Raw genomic sequence first — 19,651 nt, forward strand, 5'->3', positions numbered from 1 at the left:
AGATGAGGGACTGCATATGGGTACGGAAACCAGGAAGATGTTCTGGTACCGGACAGTTGTGGAAGTTGCACAGCATTGCAAGTGTACTTGATGCCACTGACCATCACAAAAAACTAACTCTGAAATTACATTTAAAATTAATATATTTGCAGAGAACTGGGAATTAAAGGTACGAGGGAATACAACAGGAAGTGCAACAGCCGGGGCGCAGAAGAGTGGATATGTGTCAGGAGCTGGCCACAGGGGGCAGTCAGGAGGTGACACCCGCTGTGAATTGAGGGACCCCAGGTGTGGAACTGGTGGAGCAGTGGTTCCTGCAGCTGGTTCTCATTTCAGTGCTGCAGCTGGTGAGGGAGCTGAAGGTAGAGGCGGCACTGGCTCTGCAGGTGGTACTCGAGTTTGGGCCGCAGCTGGCCCTGCAGCCAGAAGAAGAGAAAACACCGACTGTCCATGTTCCTCCCACGAGGCAGCTCTGTCTGCCAGCCCATCCCAGGAAGTCTTCCCAGGTGCATCCACCCACGGACTACTGAGTCTCGGGCTGTTCCCGGGCCAACGGAGCAGGTGGGAGCCCTTTCTGCGTGCCCAGCCCCATCCTATCCCATGTACCCACGGGCACATAGCCCGGTCCTATCACCCTTACTCTCTTCCTCAGCGGGCTTGGGGATGCTGCAATGGAGTCAGTGGGCTGGGAGGTCCATCCTGGACGTGCATCTCTAGCCAGGAGTCGAGGAGGAAGGACACGGCCCTGGGAAAAGACAAATGGGTATCTTTTGATGAATGGTGTGAGCACCTCTCCCTTCTTCAGGGAAGCGGGGCACCCGTCGCTGTGCGTGTGCCTCCTGTTGCCATGTGGCCTCTGTTCAGAAAAGGGGAGGTGTCTGTGGTGGCATTGGCTTTGTGGGAACAGGGCACATGCTGCAAGCAGGTCTGAGAAGTGAGAGCTAAGGGAGAGAGGGTCCTCCCCAGCTCTCCCTCATTTTTTGGCTCTTTTCTCTGCCCGGTTCTCTGTCCTCTGGGTTCCTTTCCTCCATACTTGCTCATGTCTCAGGAGGCCAGGAGACTGTCCCGTTCACCACTCTGTGAACATGGTCTGCTTGCTCTTCTGTCTAAGGTGACTGTTTAGCCCCCTAGTGGCATAGAAGCCCCCTTGGTCACTGGGTCATGGTCAGTGCCTAGATAAGGGTTTGCACATAGTGGGGCTTCAGGCATATGCTGGGAAGAAAGACACACAGCAGCTTCCTCTAAGGTATCAGAGTGGGCCTGATCCCTCTGCCATCCCGTAGGGTCTCCTGCACTGTATGAACCCTGTGGAGTGAGTCTCTGATCTCCTTTACAACGGAGAGGATAGCTTTGTCCAAGTGCAGGATTCAGTGAGGGGGAGACAAAGCTTCCCTTTAGGGAAGGAAAATCATCAGTGAGAATAAGCACAGCCATTGCAGCAGGTCTTCAACAGGACCAAGGTCAGGGCCAGCGCTTGCCTTGGAGACCCCACTTCCTCCTGCAGTGACCCCGTGGGCTTGGCCTATGAGCACTGCACTGTTCAGAGACACACACAGAGGCAGAGGGAGGCACAGGAACATCCGCAGGACTCAGAGCTGCAGAGGGCGACACTTACCTTCCCATCATTCTGGCCTGTTGGGCATAGGTGCAGGCCCTGGTGGATCGCAGGAAGGAGGAACCGAGGAAGGGTTGGCTGCCTGGGAAAGCTGGCACCAGCTGCTCTGAGAGGGAATGTAATGTGACCACCTGCACTGGCCAGACTTGGGCGAGGCTCCCAGCTGAGTGATTTTCAAGCTGTGGTGCAAGAGTGGAGTCAGTGGCCAAACCATGAGCCAACAGGAGGGTTGCAGGGTGAAGCTCCCCCAAACTGCATATTAGTTAGTGACTTTTGCCTCAACACAGACAGGAGAGCCTCAGCACAAATGTCGTTTTCCCAGTAAAAGGTTCAATTTCAGAAGGGACTTGGGAGACATATTAGCATGTCTGGGCCACTTTCGTAGCCACAGAGAGGCGGTAACTGCCTGCCTAAAGGGCATTAATCTGTGTTAGCCAAGACAGAGTCCCTTTGTAGAGGTGAGAACCCAGAAGCTTGGCTCGTTTCTGTGGGTGGGTCCTTAAGTGAAACACCCAGGATGTTTCCTGGGGTGCCATTGAAATGGCCCCAGGAAGGAATCAAGTCTAGGTCCCCTAGCACGAAGACCTGAATGGTCATGGTCACCACCTCTCCTCTGCAATGTGGTTCAAGTCAGAGACCCAGCTCCTGACCTGTCGGACCCACAGTATTGGTCTTTGACACAGCAAGTGACAGAGAAATAGACAGAATAGGAAGAAGTCCTGATGTGTTTGGTGAACACAGCTCTGGAAATCTCATGATGAATAAGCATTGGAGAAGGAGTGGAAGGACAGTCAGGCCAGTGGCACACGGACACCGAGGTGCAGGAGTTAAAAGGATGTGAAGTGGCAGAACACAAATCATCCCAAGAAGTACAGTGGCAGAGTATCAAAGTCCCTTCTCCCATGATCTCAAAAACATATGGACAGTGACCTTGCCCCAGGAGGGGCTGGGGAGAGAAGAATTTCACGTGGGAGGACATGAAGCCCAGATTTCTGTGGGGTTGCTGTCTACCCATGCCTGGAATGAGGTGTTGGCCCTGGTGTGCAGTCCCAGGGTGTTTGTGGTTCTTCTCCAAAGCCCCAGTGGGAGTCTCCTCTATTCCCACCCTGACCCATGGTGAGCTGGCACTTGTTGCATTGTAGAGCCCAAAAGTCTTGTGTAAGAAACTGGCATGAAAGCCTCCAGTGATATGTAGATGTGTGTAGACAGTGTCCATTCGCCAGCAGCAGGCATCAACACCTGCCAGCCCATCACTGGGGATGCTTAAGACCCTGGAGACCTTTTGTATTCCACATCACACATGTACCTGTGTTACAGGATTCTACTCTGGTAGGAGAGAAAATGACTCCGGGGGCTGTGGAGTAACACTGTACCCTGGAGCTGCCGACCTGCCCGCCCTCTCCTGGGTGAGAATGTAACAGAGCAGCAAGCACACAACATCTCAGCAGCTACTCCTGCCAGGAGGACTAACCCTTATGACCAAAGTCCTCGCACACCCAGAAAGAAGTGCTAGACTTGTGCAGGAAACTCACAGTGGTGCTGAGGCCAGGCTGGACATGAGTAGGGCTTCCTGGTGTTTCTTGGTGGCTGGTGGACAGGCCTCGAAAGACCTCGCTTGGGTTCCTTACTGTCTCCGCGCATGACATTGCCAGCTCAGAGATCTCTTCTGGCCTTCTTTTGGCTTTCAATGGCCTAGAGACGAACTCTGGGAAGAACCCCTCAGGAATGCCCTCTTTTGGGCCCGTAGGTGTTTGTCGGGGCTCCATGGCCAAGCCTAGGAAGCTCTCCTCTGGAAGAACTTCCCCTGGGCATCCAGGTCTTTGTGGGTTTGTCATGCCCAGGCCCGGGAAAATGTCCTGTGGGACGACCTCTCCTGCGCTCCTGTGCCTTTCTGGGTTTCTCATGCCCAGGCCCAGGAAAATGTCCTCTGGGAAGACCTCTCCTGGGCTGCTGGGTCTTTGTTGGTATCTGATGCCCAGGCCCAGGAAAATGTCCTCTGGGAAGACCTCTCCTGGGCTCCTGGGTCTTTGTTGGTATCTCATGCCCAGGCCCGGGAAAATGTCCTCTGGGAAGACCTCTCCTGGGCTCCTGGGCCTTGGTTGGTATCGCACGCCCAGGCCCGGGAAAATATCCTCTGGGACGACCTCTCCTGGGCTGCTGGGTCTTTATTGGTGTCTCATGCCCAGGCCCGGCAAAATGTCCTCTGGGAAGACCTCTCCTGGGCTACTGGGTCTTTGTGGGGGCCTAGTGCATTGGCTAGGGCAAATCTCCCATGGGAAGACCTCCTCTGGGCTCCTAGGTCTTTGTAGGCGACCCGTGGCGGTGCCGGGACAGATCTCCTGTGGGAAGATCTCCCGTTCTCTGGGAAGGCCCCTAGGTATTTGTGGATCTGATCTGACCAGGCCAGGAAAGATCTCCCGTGGGTAGCCCTCCCCCACTGTCCTCAGTGACTCTGGGCTACTGTTGCCTGGTCCGTCAGTTTCACACCTGGGGCCTCTTGCAGTTTCTGGGCTTCTGGTTGTCAGGCATGGGGAGACCTGCCCAGAGCTAGGTGGTATCTCTGAGCACTGGGTGGCTGGGCCTGGAGAGACCTGCCTTGGTCTCCTTGGTGTCTTTGTGTCCTGACGAATTGGGCCTAAGGAGACTTTTCTCGGGTTCCCCAGTGTTTCCCTGTGACTGGCGTTCAGGCCTGAGGAGACCTGTCCTGGGATCTTTGCTGGACTTTGGTACCTGGTGGCAGATCCCTGACAGATCTTCCCTAGGTCCCTTGGGGCCTTTTGGTGCTTAGAAGCTGGGTCTAAGGAGACCTCTTGGCACTTTAGTGTCTCAGGGTACTTCATGCCAGGGCCTGGGGAGACATTTCCTGGGCTTTTTGGGACCTTCCTGATTAGGGCAGGTGAGCCCAGGCTCCTTGGTGGCTCATGGCTCATGGTGGTCACCCCTGGGGAGATCTGGCCTGGGTTTTCCGTGATGATTGAGCGGCTCCTGCGGTGTGGCCTGAGATGACTGGGTGGAGTTAACCATTTTCTCAGTCTTTGAAAGAAACTTTCTCTGCCTGAAGTCTTCTGGCTCTTGCCTTGAGAAGTTGAGAAGCAGTTCAGCATACTTGCTGTTCACCGTCTCTGGACAAGTGAGCTCAGGACGTAACCGTCACTCTATTGTGACTCGTGTTCACGAGGGTTCCATGTCCTGTTTGGACAGGTTGCCAAGGAAACAAGGTCATGTCTTGTGCCTACAACCAGAGCACTTCCTCTGAGGAGAAGACCCGATGGCCCAGCTTCATGTTCATAGTGAAATAAATCAGTGGCCCTTCCCTTAGCACTGTTACTGTTTTTATCTAGGCATCTGTCTATCTAGGATGTACATTTGCAGTACTGAGCATTGAGCCCACTGTGCTCGTGCTGAACTCTATTACATCCCCAGTCTATCTTTTTTCCAGACACTCGTTAAGGGTCTCACTAAATCATTTAATGGAGCCTGTTACAGGTTTGGTCGCACACACCTGGGATCTCAGCACTGGGGAGGCTGAGGCAGGAAGTTCACCATGAGTTTGAGGTGAGAGATGAAAGAAAGAAAGAAAAAGAAGACAAACCTTAATTGAGCATGATGGGCTCCATCTTTTGATTTTCCTGCCTCAGACCCCCAGAATGCTGGAATTACTGCCTGATTCAGTGTGCTACTGGGAAACAGCAGAAGAAAAACTAAACAAGTTTCTCTGATTTGAGGCCCTGGTGCCATTTTCACTTCTAAGGCAGCATATATACAGAGAGACTTTGTATGTAGCAGGCCCAGTACTAAAGGGTCTTTTCCGTGTGTTCTCTGAATGTGAGGTGCTGGCATTCACATATAGAAAGCTGGGGAATGTCAGGATGCTTCTGTTATCTGGCTTGATGATATCATTGTCATTGAATTGGGGAGTGTGGAGACCCTCCAAAAATTTGCACAACAGTTTTACTTCAGGGATAGAAATGTTGATTTCAGATCATAACATCTTAGGTTGTGGTGGGTGGTCCATGGTAGGTTGTAGGTTTTTGAAGCATAGAAATGATTAATTATTCCTACTTAGCTATTAAACTCCATGGGAAAGTGTAGTATTCAGTACTGGAATATCAAGTGAGGTGGGATGGGCTGCAGACTGTAGGGCAGTAGTCTTTGTAGGTCGTAGAAGGCATCACCCCAGTAGTGATGATGGACCCATACACACCTACATCACTTTGATACTTTCCTTGTGGCCACTTCAATGGCCTGCTATCCTCTCATCCCAAGCAGCCCATGTGTCTCCTATCCCGGGTTGACAGCTTGTAGCATTTGGTGTTGTCTTGGTTTTACTTGGTTTTATTTTTCGGTCCAGTTTATTTGGTCAGTATAACCATGTTTGTGTTTGTGCGTGCTGTTCCTTGTCAGAGGCTCATCCATCGCATGCCATCATGCGCATGAACCACAGATGGTTCACATGCCCATGTGCTGAGGGCTGTATGTGTGCTTTCCAGTTTTGACTGTGATAAACAAAGCTGCTATGACCATTCCTGTACTGATGTTTGCATGGATATGGGGAAAATACCTCAGTGTGAAATTGCTGGGTCACAGGGCTGGTACATGCTGAATCTTTGCTGTCCCAGAGGCTAACCTGGATGGGCAGTCTCTATTTGGCCAGAAAGCTTTTAATCTTCTACAAGGTAACCAGTTTTTCCCACACCTTTACCATTATGAAATTACTTGACCTATGACTTAGATGAAAAATGACATCTGTACAACAGATCAAATGCTTACGATGTATCAGGAACTGTTTATATTCTCAAAATAAAGCAGAAATGGATATAGTCTGTATGATGAAAAGTTTCTTTTTTTTTTTTTTTTTTTAAATTGCAGTGCTGGGGATTGAAAGCAGGGATTGCCTCACACAGGCTTGACAAGTGCACTACCTCCCCAGCCCCTACAAGACTTCAGGTGGACTTAAAAGAACCGAGTACATAAAAACACATTGAGGAGAATGTCAGAAAGATGGTACTTGCTAGCAACTCAAATAATAGAAAAGTATAAGTACAACACTACAAAAGCATAAGGAATTATTTTTGTTTTTTTGGAAAAGGGAGACAACTTGACAAAATGTTATTTGAAATAACAAATGGCTATGAGCTATGAACACCTTGGGAAAAAACAGGTAGGATAGCAATATTTCCTCTGCCAATCTTTAAAAACATCTATAAAAACAGCAATTAAGTCAGTATAATATTGGTACGACACCAAGAATCAAACTCTAATTACTGTAAGTATGTATGCTATACCTATGAGCAGTGATATTACTTAATACACACATACCTGTTACTGTTGCTTCCTAGTATAGCTCTCAGAATTTATAGATTATATTAAATAATAAGACTTTTTTGCTGGGCGTGGTGGGCGGCACACACCTGCAATCCTAGCACTGAGGAGGCTGAGGCAGGAAGATTTCTGAGTTCAAGACCAGCCTGGGCTACGCAGTTGAGTTCCACGTCAGTCTGAACTACATAGTGAGACCATTTCAAAAAAACAAAAAAATAATAAAACTTTTATGGAAACAAAGTCTTTGTAAATAGGGAAGGGTGCAGGGGGTGAAGTCAGGGCAGGGGGATGGGAACAAAATAAGAACCAAGATCTGTTATGTAAAGGTACAAGATCCCAATGATGAATGTAACTGTACTGTTTTCCTAAAAAGTACCAATAAACTTAATGGAAACAAACCACCAAAACTTGGCTGCTTTGACCATGCTTGTTTGAATATAATTTTACCAGCATATACCTCACGCAGGGATCCAAGAGTCACAAAGTTAGTTCCATGCATCCAGGGTTAACTTGGCAAGGGGGAAGAAAAATTCCACACTGGTCACAGAGAAGGGGGTTACTGGGAATAACAACAAAACTCTTTGATACTGTATTTATAGTAATATGCTTTTATAATCTACCAACACGTGTAAAAATGTAAAATAGTAAGAGGTGGTAATGTAGCCAGGTTTGACTGCTAGTGGAGTCAAAAAAGAAAAAATAAATCAAGAGCTGGCACTGGTCTATAGTCTCAGCTACAGAGGAATCAAAGATCATTTGAGGCCGGGGGTAAAAAGGGAGAGCTCATCTTTTAGAAGGACCAAAATGGGGTCTGGGGATTTAGCTCAATGTTCTGCTACTTGCCTTGCAAGCCCAAGCACACTTGGTTTGATCCCTGGTACCAAAAAAAAACAAACAAAAAAAAAACCAAACCAAAAATACAACAAAAAAAATTTCCTTAACTACGTGACAAACCAGCTACTATGTCTAACTTCAAAATATTTCTTCTCAATGGAGGACAATTTAGGGATTTATATTTTGTTTTGTTTTGTTGTTTGAGACAAGGTCTCACAATGTAGTTGAAACTGACCTGGAACTATGTAGCCCAGGCTGGTCTCAAACTCAGAGCAATGATCCTGCCTCAGCCTCCAAAGTGCTAGGATTACAGGCATGCGCTGCCACGCCCAGCTTAGGCATGTATGTTCTTGAAATACCCAGGTAGACTGAGATGAAAAGACATTCTGCAAATTCTATCTCACTGATGCTAAGATGAGTGATTAGTATTGGAAGGGGGGAAAAATCCCAGATTCAAAAAATTGAACAAAAGCAGTACTTTTTTATGAGGTCTTTAATAAGCTATTGTTCTTATATGTATACTAGTAGTAGTAAAAAGACAAATATTTGCTACCAAAAGTTAAATACTGTATACAACCTATGAAAAATATAATTTTACAATAAATTTGTAAAAGTAACAATGGGAGGAACCCACTTCAAATAGATTAAATAAGAAAATTCTACTTCAGAACTCTAACCAGAAAATGAGAAATTTCTCTAACTGAACACGAAAAACATCAGCCAAAGTCAGAGACCTTAGTATTTTAGTTCAAGCCTTTATCTCCACAGCTTTAAAGAAACCTTAAAAAATATTTCCCAGTACACATGAGGGTGTTAAAGAAAAGTGCATGACTAGGGAACGAGGACTAAGCTGGAATGTGAACTAAAGAACAAGGACATGTTTCTTTTTTACACCCCTGGTTTCTGGTACAATATGTGGATCAAAGTTACAACACTTAAGCAGCATTTGTTGCTTTAATCTGAACACTGGCAAAATACCCATTTTTACCTTCGGTCCAGTTTGTGCTCCATTTATCCTCTACATTTGAAGTACCTGAGCTGCTCCTGCTTCTGGCCTTTGATCTGAAATTGAGTAAGGTAAACCAATGCACATCTATTTTCCATATCAACCTTTGGTTAGGATCCTCAGAACCACACTGTCACGAGGCTATGAATCTTAAGTGTCCTGATTCTCATGTTTTTAGTAACAGTTACTATCAGTACGCAGAAGTAATGCATTTCAATGTACGATAAAAAAGTTCACGAGTAAAATTGGAATAAAGGCCTTCTTTTTCCACATTTTATTGTTTCGGTTTTTTCAGACAGGGTCTCAGTATGTGGTTCAGACTGACCTGGTACTGTGTCGCTCAGGATGTTCTTGAACTCACAGAGATCTTCCTGCCTCAGCCGCCCGAGTGCTGGGATTACAGGCATGTGCCACCACACCCGGCAAAATTTTCCAATAAACTCCTATTTTTAAAAAAAATTTTTTGGTACCAGGGATCGAATTTGGGTCCTTGTGCTTGCAAGGCAGGCAGCGGCATCACTGAGCTAAATTCCTGGCCCCCTCCACATTTTAAATAACAGACACATAGCATCTTAAATTATGACATAATTAGCAATTTTTAGACAATGAACATAATACACTGTATTACAATGCAATGTGGTAGGCTTCCATTTCAGGAATAAAAATAAATTCCACATGAAAAAGATTTATTTTAATTTACATGAAATACAATTAGAATAAATCTAAATTTTCATCATCAAAGTAGTCAAAAGAAATGAAGAGAACCTTTAGGTGGTATAAGTCTCCATGATGGCCAAAATGCATGTATAAAAAGATCTTTTGCATTACTGATCATCACCTCGTTGCCTTAAATTTCTAGATTTTCCATTTTCCATTTTTCTCTTTTTGAAGATTGGCGCCACTCCATCTGCCACAACTCAGAGCGAAGTGACTGTTTTTTCCTTAAATACCACTTTGGGTTCCACAGCATCAGCCTCAGAAGGTGATACAGACTCATTTCCAGTGCTTGGAAGTTCCAAATCTACCTCCTCGCTAGAACAGAAAGCAAAAATAAAACAATTATTTGACAGAATAAGATACATTTTTGTTTGTTTGTTTTTTGGTACCGGGGATCAAACTTGGGTCCTTCTGCTTGCAAGGCAGGCAGCGGAATAAGACACGTTTGCATGTAACCCATAAGTCACCAAAGCCCCAAGGTCTTCTTTCTAATGATAATAAGGGTGAAAAGTTAGAAGGTGGTCATTCTGCAGTAGTGAACTATTTTAAAATACTTATTTTACAATTTTGTTTAAGATATTCTACTTTTATTAAGGTGGATATGTGCTAGCAAAAAATCATTATCTACTTTTTTTGGTACTGGGAATACCATCTACTTTTTAATTTCTGTGGTACAAGAGACACCACCTCAGAAAATGTTTGCGCTAACAGATGATAAGCGACACAAGCAAAGGACAGATTTTTCAAAACAATTTTTTAAGGGGAGAAACTAATTTTGCCATGGACTGACAGTGACTGTGGAGGCTATAAAACACAGGATGAAAACCATGGACTCTTAATGTACTAGCATAGACGATTCAGTATGGCTATCTACTAAGCATCTTTTTTTTCCAAAAGCTAATTCTTTAACCATCTACATGGGTGACTGGTCCTGAAATCAGTTATCTGATTAACATGGGCCTATGGTATTACCGTACAACCTGGATAGTCCATTGGTCTATGAAAGAGAAAGTGCTGTAAGCTATACACTCCCATCAACTCATCAACAGCAATATTCTTTGTTTTTTTTCCGTACTGGGGATCGAACTTGGGATTGCTTGCAAGCAGGCGGAACCATTGAGCCAAATCCCTGGCCCTCAGTGACATTCTTAAACATGGGCAGAAAAACCATAATGTTCAACTCCCTTTAATGGCTCAGAATGTAGTCTGTTGGGAACGCCATATTATCCTATTTGGAGAAAGGTGTTCTGCAGAGGTACAGAATTAAGCTGGCATGCAGAGAAAAGCAGAGATGGGTAATGGAGAACATAACTTGTTTTGAAAACAGATGCTTTCTAGAACTTTTCCTAATTGTGTTAAAGTGTACATTAAGTACCATTTCTTTTGGTACCGGGGATTAAACACAGGACCTTCAGTTTGTCAGGCAGGCATGGTGCCACTGAGCTAAATCCCTGGCTCTTAAGTACCATTTTTATTTGTCCTACTATCCTGTTTTCCCTTATACTGCCAGCAATGGCACATTGAAAGTCACTAGTATTCAGGAATGGTCATATATGCTTGTATTCCCAGCACTTTGCAAGGATGATGCAGGAAGATTCAAAGTTTTAAGTCCTTCCTAGGCAGTTTAGAGAGACTTAGTCTCAATTTTTTTTTAAAAAGGGCTGGGGATGTAGCTCTGTGCAAAGGCCCCGAGTTATTCAATTCTAAATACTATCAAAAAAAAAAACAAACAAACATAGTAACCACATCACTTGAAGAGGTATTGATTCTTGGCATTTTATTCTTGTAAGAGAGGAAGTTGAGGCTTAGAGAGGGGCCAAATAACCTGGTCAAACAAAACTGTTAAGTAAAGCTTGGATTAAATTCCAGGGCCCACTAACTCCATACCAGTATTCATCTTCCTGTCCCATGTTTCCAAGCAAAATTAAGAAATTCCACTAAGCCAGTAGAGAGTTAGGTCAAGAGTAGCAGGGGTTTTGGTCATTAGACAAATCTATCTCTGTATCACAAATTTCTACTGGGGATTTTTATTAGTACTATATGACTACAGGGCATGTTTACATTCCTTGGAGCTGGTACACCTACATAAAACATCTTAATTCTTTTTGCATCCCCTTTCCCTCCTCTTCTTTCATCACAACCTCCTTCCCCTTTGAGAAAGATCTACCTCCCCACTTCCTAATTCTTTTATTTTGCTATTTATAATTTGTCTCATGTAAGAGAAACCATGCAATATTTAAAGCTGAGTGTCTGATTTCACTTAACATTATGATCTCAAGGTACATCCATTTTCCTACAAGTGACTCAGATTCATCAGGTTTATCTTTCTTTATGACAGAGTAGTACTTCATTTTGTGTAATTGCATTTTCTTTACCACTTATACTGGTTGCTTCCAAAATTTAGCCATTACAAGTTATGCTGCTATAAACAGGGGTATGCATGCATCACTGTAATTAATGTATCTTTAACTCTTTCAGGAAGATACCTATAAGAGGAATAGCTGAGTCAAATGGAATTTCTACTTTTAGTTCAGTGTTGATTTCTAGTGTCGCTCAGATTGTGTCGCTGAGATTGTGTCACTTTTTTTTTTTTTTTTTTTTTTTGGTACTGGGGATCAGGACCTTGTGCTTGAGAGGCAGATGTGGTGCCACTGAGCTCAATCCCCAGCCCATGTGTGATTCTTCTATTCACATCTCCACGCCCTGACCTCAAATACTATGAAGGCAAACCCTTCTTGGTCCTCTGTGATCAGGCTCCTGTTACTCCTTTCCTTTCTACTGCTCACCTGACATGTCAGGCCCCATGGAGGACCTCCATAGTACGTATTCCTTCTGTGGATGCTCTGCAAAAAACACCTTCTTTTTGCTGGAATTTCTAACTGTAAATGTGACATAAACCTAGATCTTTTCTAGTAGGTGGAAAGAGCCTGTTTGAGAAGATCATCAATTCAGAGGAAAGCAGAGCTCAAAGAGAATAAAAGAGACAGATGTGGTGCCTTAATACAGTAATTTTATTTGTTATAAATTTTATTAGAAACAATGCACCCCAGACATTTAAGAATTTTTATAATTTGCAAATGAAAAGAGCACTGCAGCGGATTCTATATACTTCTTACAAAGCTGACAAAGAGAGAATAGTGATCTCTCATCAACTATGCATCCTAATAACTACACTTCAGAGATAAAGAACTATGTTCCTTTTATATTCCACTGTATACACACATAGACAAAAAATTAAGGCTTAGTAATTCAGGTTCTTAGAGTCATTATGGTAATGGTAAGACTATAAGAATAGAAAATTTGCTAGGATTGCAAAAACAGTGTAAGAATATAAACACAAAGGGAAATTTCTGAAGTAGTAATGAGAGTTAAAATAAAAGTATTGTTAAAAAATAATTAAAAGCTCACTACTGATAAGTGTTCAGTGTGTCTAAAGGGATAGAACTTCCAAAATCTCCTCATGAAAAAGGAACTGGTATCCTCTTTCTGGAAAGTAATAGGGTACTGGGTACTAATAATTTAAAATGCTCAAGGGGCCAGGGATATGGCTCAATGGTGCCATGCCTGCCTGGCAAGTACAAGGTCCTAAGTTTGATCCCCACTACTGAACAGCAAATAAACAAACAAAAAAAATGTGTACAGAAAAACAGCCATGTAATTAAGAGTTCATTATTAAAAAATGGGAAAAATAAATCCCATAAAAAAGAATGGTTGAATACAATTAAGATACATCTGAAAGATGAAATACTACATAGCAATCAGGTACTTTATAACATTTTAACGTAGGAGGGCAATATTAATGTAAAATGAGAAAAAGATTAAAAATTGGATAAAATACTTCAAAATATTAGCTTTACCTCTGGGAAAGTGAATGATCTTTATACTTTTCATTTTAAAAACATTTTCTACAGTAAGTATGTACAGCTATGGGGTTTAAGGGGAAAATTTCCTGCAAGTAAATTAGGTTAGCTGAGCATGGTGGTATGTCTATTAAGCCCACCATTTGGGAGGCTGAGGCAGGAGACACAAGTGAGGCTAGTCTCAGCTACATGGTGAGGTCAACACCAGTCTGAACTATACATTGAGTCCCTGTTTGAAAAAAGCAAAAAAGAACCCAAAAATCAAAAATAAAAACACACCCAAAAACTCCAAACAAAAAATAATATGGTCAGAAATAATCTATTGCATAATCAACTACCCAAATAGGCTAAAGTTTACTAAGAATGTCTTCACAGAATAGTCACCACAGGGATATCAAAAATATATCTTTCAACTATGAAGTAAAGGAGATTCTGACATAGTTGGACCAGCTGTTTTAAGTCATGTAAGAGCTCAGTAATGGAGCAGTTTATTATTTCTGTAACTTCAATATACAGAGTCAATATGCTTATTTTAGTAACTGGTATTATGTAGCATTTATACGTATTTTCCAGTACTTCATGAACATAAATACAATTTAAACATTTCATCATAATATGCCAAACCAGGCAATCAATTATAATTGGATATAGAGTTATTTGATGTTTGTATGGTCTATTTTAGGAAAAATACGATCTTTCCATTATGGTTTTAACAATAATTTCACTGTAAAAGTATATGCAAAGCAGTCACCCTACATTACCACTTAAATTCTGTAACGTTTTAAAGAATAACTGCTTTACTTATGTTGATCCTTTCTCCCCACCAGAAGGGTTTCTTAAGCATTGAAGAAACACTGAAATCTAAAACTGGGAGTGACATCTTCCTTTCATGGTATAGATGATTTGAATAAATAAACTAATAATATAGATTAGGTAACATCTTTATCAAGATTTCATTTAACTGATAGCAAATTTGTTTTTTGGATATTGCCTAAAAAGGTTAGTGAGCCACTTTCCCTTCCAAGTACTAACCAGGCACGACCCTGTTCAGCTTAACGAGATCAGACAAGATTGGGTACATTCAGGGTGATATGGCCATAGACTAGTGAGCCACTTTCAAGAAAATAAACCATGGCTGGGCATGGTGGTGCATGCCTGTAATTCCAGCACTCCAGAGGCGGAGGCAGGAGGACTCCTGGGAGTTCAAGGTCAGCCTGGGCTACACAGTGAGTTCAAGGCCAGTCCAAACTATATACACAGTGAGACCCTGACTCAAAATACAAAAAAAAAAAAAAAAATTAAAAAAGCAAAACCTTTGTCTTTAGATATGATATATGTAAACATCCTGCCAAGTATCTATCGACTACGAAGTTATTTTTCTGATAGAATGAGAGTAAGACCGCACATATTCATGGTGAGTATGAGAATATGTTCAAAATGTCAACTTTTGACTACAGTATTCTGAAAAAGGATGTCAAAGAGGATATCAGGAAATGAAAATATATACTTGTCATGCTTGGCTTAAGTGAGATCTTCACAAGCAAACGGGCCACTTTCAGCAAATGACAGGCTATTCCTCAGTAAACAGAAGACAATCTTCCCAGTGCCGTAAAAGTCCAGTGATTGTCTACACACCTGTGCTGACTGTCCTTGGGCTTAATTATAAACACTTCACCCCCAGATTCCTTAGCCCCTTCAATGCCTAAGCTTAGTTCGTTTCCCAGGTAGTGACTACTATCTCTCTCTCCTAATGTCTGCCTATCCACAAATGGATGTAATAAACTTGGCTTTTCCCAGCTAGCTGCTACAATCTATCCTTGATTTTGGTCGCTGATTTTATTTATTTTTTTAAGCCTCGTTGGTATAAGCAACACACATTTAAGAAAGTATTTATTTTTAAAAAATAAGATAATTCTGTGACGTGAATTAGAATGCTAAGCTTTTGGTAAATGAGTTATATAAAAATGAGGTTTGGTCCCTGATTTTAGTCTGATTACTGGAATAAACTTTTCTTTCAAAAGCCCATTTAAAGAAGTAGTTTCATGTGTGCTGTCTATAGAAATACTCTGTTATGTAGACCCATATCTCCCACCATGTCCTAAAAGAAAATCACAAATGAACCAATCAAAGATCCAAATTTTAAAATAGAAACTATCTGCTAGACAATAAAATCGTTTTTGTAAACCTCCTGAGGACACAGATGCAGGCAAAAACTTTCTGAACAGAATCCCAGTTGCAGAAGAAGTAACATCAAGAATCAATAAATGGAATCATATCCTATTAAGAAGATCCTGCATAGCTAAAGACACCAAGAGTAAACAGATAACCTACAGAATGGAAAGAAGTTTTGCCAGCTATCCCTTAGACACAAGACTAATTTTTTACAATATATGAAGAACTAAAGAAGAAAATGACACCCCCAAAATAAAAGACCTAGTTAAAAAATAGGCAACTAAAATGAACAGACATGTCTCTGAAGCACTAGTACAAATGGCCAATAAATATCATGAAAATGTTATTACTGGCCATTAGAGAAATACACATTAAAATATCACTGAGATTCCACATTACTCCACAAAGAATGACTATCATCAAGAACACAAATACTGGCAAGACTTCAAGGAAAAAGGAATCCTTCTACATTGTTGATGGGAATGTAAGCTAGTACCGTCACTATGGAAATCAGTACGGAGATTCCTCAAAAAGCTAAAAATGGAAATTTCATTTGACCCAGATGTTTCCCTTCTAGGTATCTCCCCAAAAGAGCTAAAGACACCATATTATAAGGATACATGCATACTCATGTTCATAGTAAAACTACTCATAATAGCTTAATCTTAGGAAGTGGCCTATGTGGTTTTATAATACTATGAATACTACTGTGCCATAAAGAGTCACCTGTAGGAAAACAGATGCACTTTGAGACCATGTTAAGTGCATGAGAAACAAATTATAAAGAGATAAATAAAACATGGTAGGATACAGGGAAAAAGATATTTTAAAATTAATTTTTGGTACATTTAAGGTATACAATGTAACGACATTCATCATTGGAAAGTTGCACCTTTACATAATCTGTCTTGGTTCTTATTTTTCCCCCATTCCCTTGCCCTCCCTCCAAACCCTCCATCCCTATCTGGGAGGGGGAGGGCAAAGAAGGGAATGGAATTAATATGGGAGACAGATCATTTGCAAAAGGAAAGAGGACTAAGAGATAGAAGAGGGGAAGGAGTGGAGGAAGGAAATGAAAAAATAATTAAGATGTGTTATATATATGTACTAATTTCCCAGGAGGAATGTAATCATTATGTACTGCAAACATATGCCAATAAAAATTTATCAAAAAAGTCAAGTTTTCATAGGAATTAGGCTTACCTTAGCTTAATTGTAGTAAATCATAAGCTTACTTTTCAAAGTAATCTTTTAAAAATATTTAATTATAAAAAAATAAAAAAACACTCTAGAAATACAAGAAAATTATTATTTTACTGAGCATAACATCCTTGAAATCAGTGGTTACAAGTTGTGAAAGAACTGCGGTGTAAAGTGGGTCCCTTGACTAACAAACTCTATTTGTGAGGGCCAATTCTAACTCAAGTTGGTCAACTGCCTTTAAAATCTCTCTCCTGTCTAATTTTAGGCCAGTTTGTTCCACACAGATCTCAGTGTCATTAGAGAGACATTGGCCCAGGATCTCTCGATTAACCCCACACAGGAAAGGATGCTGTATTGTTCCTTTCAGAACTCTTTAAGGGATAAATGTATATCTGAGACCATGTGGAAGCACAATGGGCTGGCATTTGGGTTGTAACTAAAAACTCTGGTCATTAAAACTAAAATTCTGGACCTAATCCAAGTTGTTCATATGTCAGGCTAATTGTAATTCGAGGGTCCATGGTATAATCTTTGTAATAACAGTAGATTAAAATTTCAAGTACTCACTCATTCTCAACTTCTTGCTTAATTTCTTGCCATTCTCCATATGGGTTTGATTTTTTCAAAGTTTTGGATTTTTCTTCATTTAGGCCTGATGAAGTCTGTTTTGGGACACTTTTTTCTTTCTATTTTTGGAACAGTTCCTTCATTGCTATTTTTACTTTTCCCTTGAGATATCTGTACAGTAGAAGAATTTTAATACTTGATTAGGTTTTTTATTACATCTAAAATATTAATTCACTATATCCAATGCTGTTTATTTTAAAATAATATAACAAGATCCTGTTAATGTTGAGTTGTACAATTAAGGACATGTAAATATGCAAGCTATTTTTTTGTTTTCTTTCTTTTTCTTATTTTGGTACTGGGGATCGAACTTGGGACCTTGCACTTGCGAGGAAGGTGGCGGCATCACTGAGCTAAAACCCTGGCCCGCTATTTTTCTGTTTTCTTATCCCAATTACATATTCAACAGTGACTTCTCTCTACAGTGCACCTCTTTTGTATTTGATGGCATATCATCAGACCCTTCAACAGCTATTACTATTTTAAAGAACTCCTTGTACCTGTTAGTCTTAACTGAAATCCACTTTCAGGACACCACCAACACCTCACTGGCCTATACAACTACATCTTTGTGCAAATTAGAAAGACATTCCCTGGGAAAGAAGCAACCCCATACAAGTACCTGAGTAGGGCAGGTACTTTATGGCATCTGTTCATCTGGAATAAAAAACACTTGTAACCCAGATCAGCAAGTGGACCACAAAGTGGATTTAAATGTCTCTGTAAACTGTACAACAATAAGTAGTTGGCCTGGGATAGTTTCTTTTGTAATTGTGTTTTTTCCTCAGTACTGGGGATCAAACTCAGGATCTTGTGCTTGCCAGGCAGGTGTGGCACCACTGAGCTTATTATGTGAATGGATGTTAGCTTGGCTGTCATGCGGCTGGTATCACAGAACTAGGGGGTGGCATCCACTTTGTCAGCTTCCAGGACATGACTTTCTTAATAAAACATTTTTACTGAGGTACAAGTTCATGATACTTTGACTCAAATCTTTATGCATTAAAGATCTCTGATAATCGTACCACTTTCTGTACTGTTCTCCTTTCTTGCATGACCAATGACCTCTGGCCACTACTCTATATTCACTGATGATTCTGGCAACACCGGTACAATTTTTCTTCCTATTCAAACTCCTGCTATCATCGTTAGGAAGCTTAAAAATTACCTGGCTTTAGTTTTGTCAGCCTCAAAAGCAATGACTTTGGCCCTCATTATGCTTCAGCCATCTAGTACAAGTCTTCTCATATACAGCATCAGGCACATAGCAAGCACTATGATATTAAATCCTTACACCCTACATTTTTAGAAATTTGAACTAGGTCAGCACTGGAAATGTCCTATCCATGAAATCTTAAAAACCAAAGTCCTTCCTCTAAGTATAGTAGTTCTTAATTCTTTTGGCTTTCTGACTCCCTTACTCCTATACCTCTTATCCAACCCCATTGCCATCTGTAATACTTTTAATTTCTCCTTGTGTTTTGAGTTTGTTGGTCTCTAGACTACAACCTTCCAAAAGGAATCACCTTTAAGCATTCCTTTGCTACTATCCTAAAAAGTATTTGTCTGAAGCCTGTCTATTGCATAGGACCAAAACACTTTGAACCACAGACTTATCCAATCATTTGTGCTTGAAGTTTAATCTGTCAAGCATTTAAAAAGGAAAAAATAGACTTTCAAACTTACAAAGCCTAAAATGAAATTAGTATCTTATTTCTCAGTAAACAGTACAACCATTTATCCAGCTGCCAAAATAAGACAGGCCCTCTTATCTTTGTGGGTTTTTTTTTTGGTACCGGTTATTGAATTCTGGCCCTTGAGCTTGCAAGGAAAGGAACCGCTGAGCCAAATCCCAGGCCCAGGCTGCTCTTATCTTTGAGGATATATAAAATCCCCAGTTGATGCCCAAAACCACATAGTACTGAACCCTACAGATACTGCATTTTTTCCTATACATACATCCCTATGATAAAGTTCAAGTTAAAAATCAGGCACAGTAAGAGATTTACAATGTTAATAAAATAGAAAAATTATAAATAAGAGATTTCATCACACTACTAAGAAAAGCAGGTAATTTAAAATGATTTAAAATCCCCAGTTGATGCCCAAAACCACATAGTACTGAACCCTACAGATACTGCATTTTTTCCTATACATACATCCCTATGATAAAGTTCAAGTTAAAAATCAGGCACAGTAAGAGATTTACAATGTTAATAAAATAGAAAAATTATAAATAAGAGATTTCATCACACTACTAAGAAAAGCAGGTAATTTAAAATGATTTATGATTTT

At 41.4% G+C, this 19,651-nt stretch overlaps 2 protein-coding genes across 2 annotated transcripts in view; both read right to left on the reverse strand.

Annotated features, from left to right (window-relative positions):
• Nucleotides 1-154: 154 nt before the first annotated feature.
• On the reverse strand, nt 155-3,940 carry LOC104860346. The gene is made up of 4 exons (XM_010621491.3): nt 3,148-3,940; nt 1,616-1,794; nt 641-745; nt 155-416 (listed from the first exon to the last, which is right to left on the reverse strand). The coding sequence occupies exons 1-3, from the start codon at nt 3,655-3,657 to the stop codon at nt 649-651; spliced, it is 786 nt and encodes a 261-aa protein (XP_010619793.1). The 5' UTR covers nt 3,658-3,940; the 3' UTR covers nt 155-416; nt 641-648.
• Nucleotides 3,941-9,252: 5,312 nt separating this feature from the next.
• Nucleotides 9,253-19,651, reverse strand: part of LOC104860347 (WW domain-binding protein 4-like) — a 23,033-nt gene continuing 12,634 nt past the window's right edge. Inside the window, 2 exon segments of the mRNA XM_010621492.3 lie at nt 9,253-9,809; nt 17,297-17,457. Of these exon segments, the coding sequence (XP_010619794.1) occupies nt 9,602-9,809; nt 17,297-17,457 (369 nt within the window). The 3' untranslated portion in view covers nt 9,253-9,601.

The sequence above is a fragment of the Fukomys damarensis genome, unplaced genomic scaffold, assembly GCF_012274545.1.
Source record: "Fukomys damarensis isolate Sample0158 unplaced genomic scaffold, DMR_v1.0_HiC HiC_scaffold_22, whole genome shotgun sequence".
NCBI lineage: Eukaryota > Metazoa > Chordata > Mammalia > Rodentia > Bathyergidae > Fukomys > Fukomys damarensis.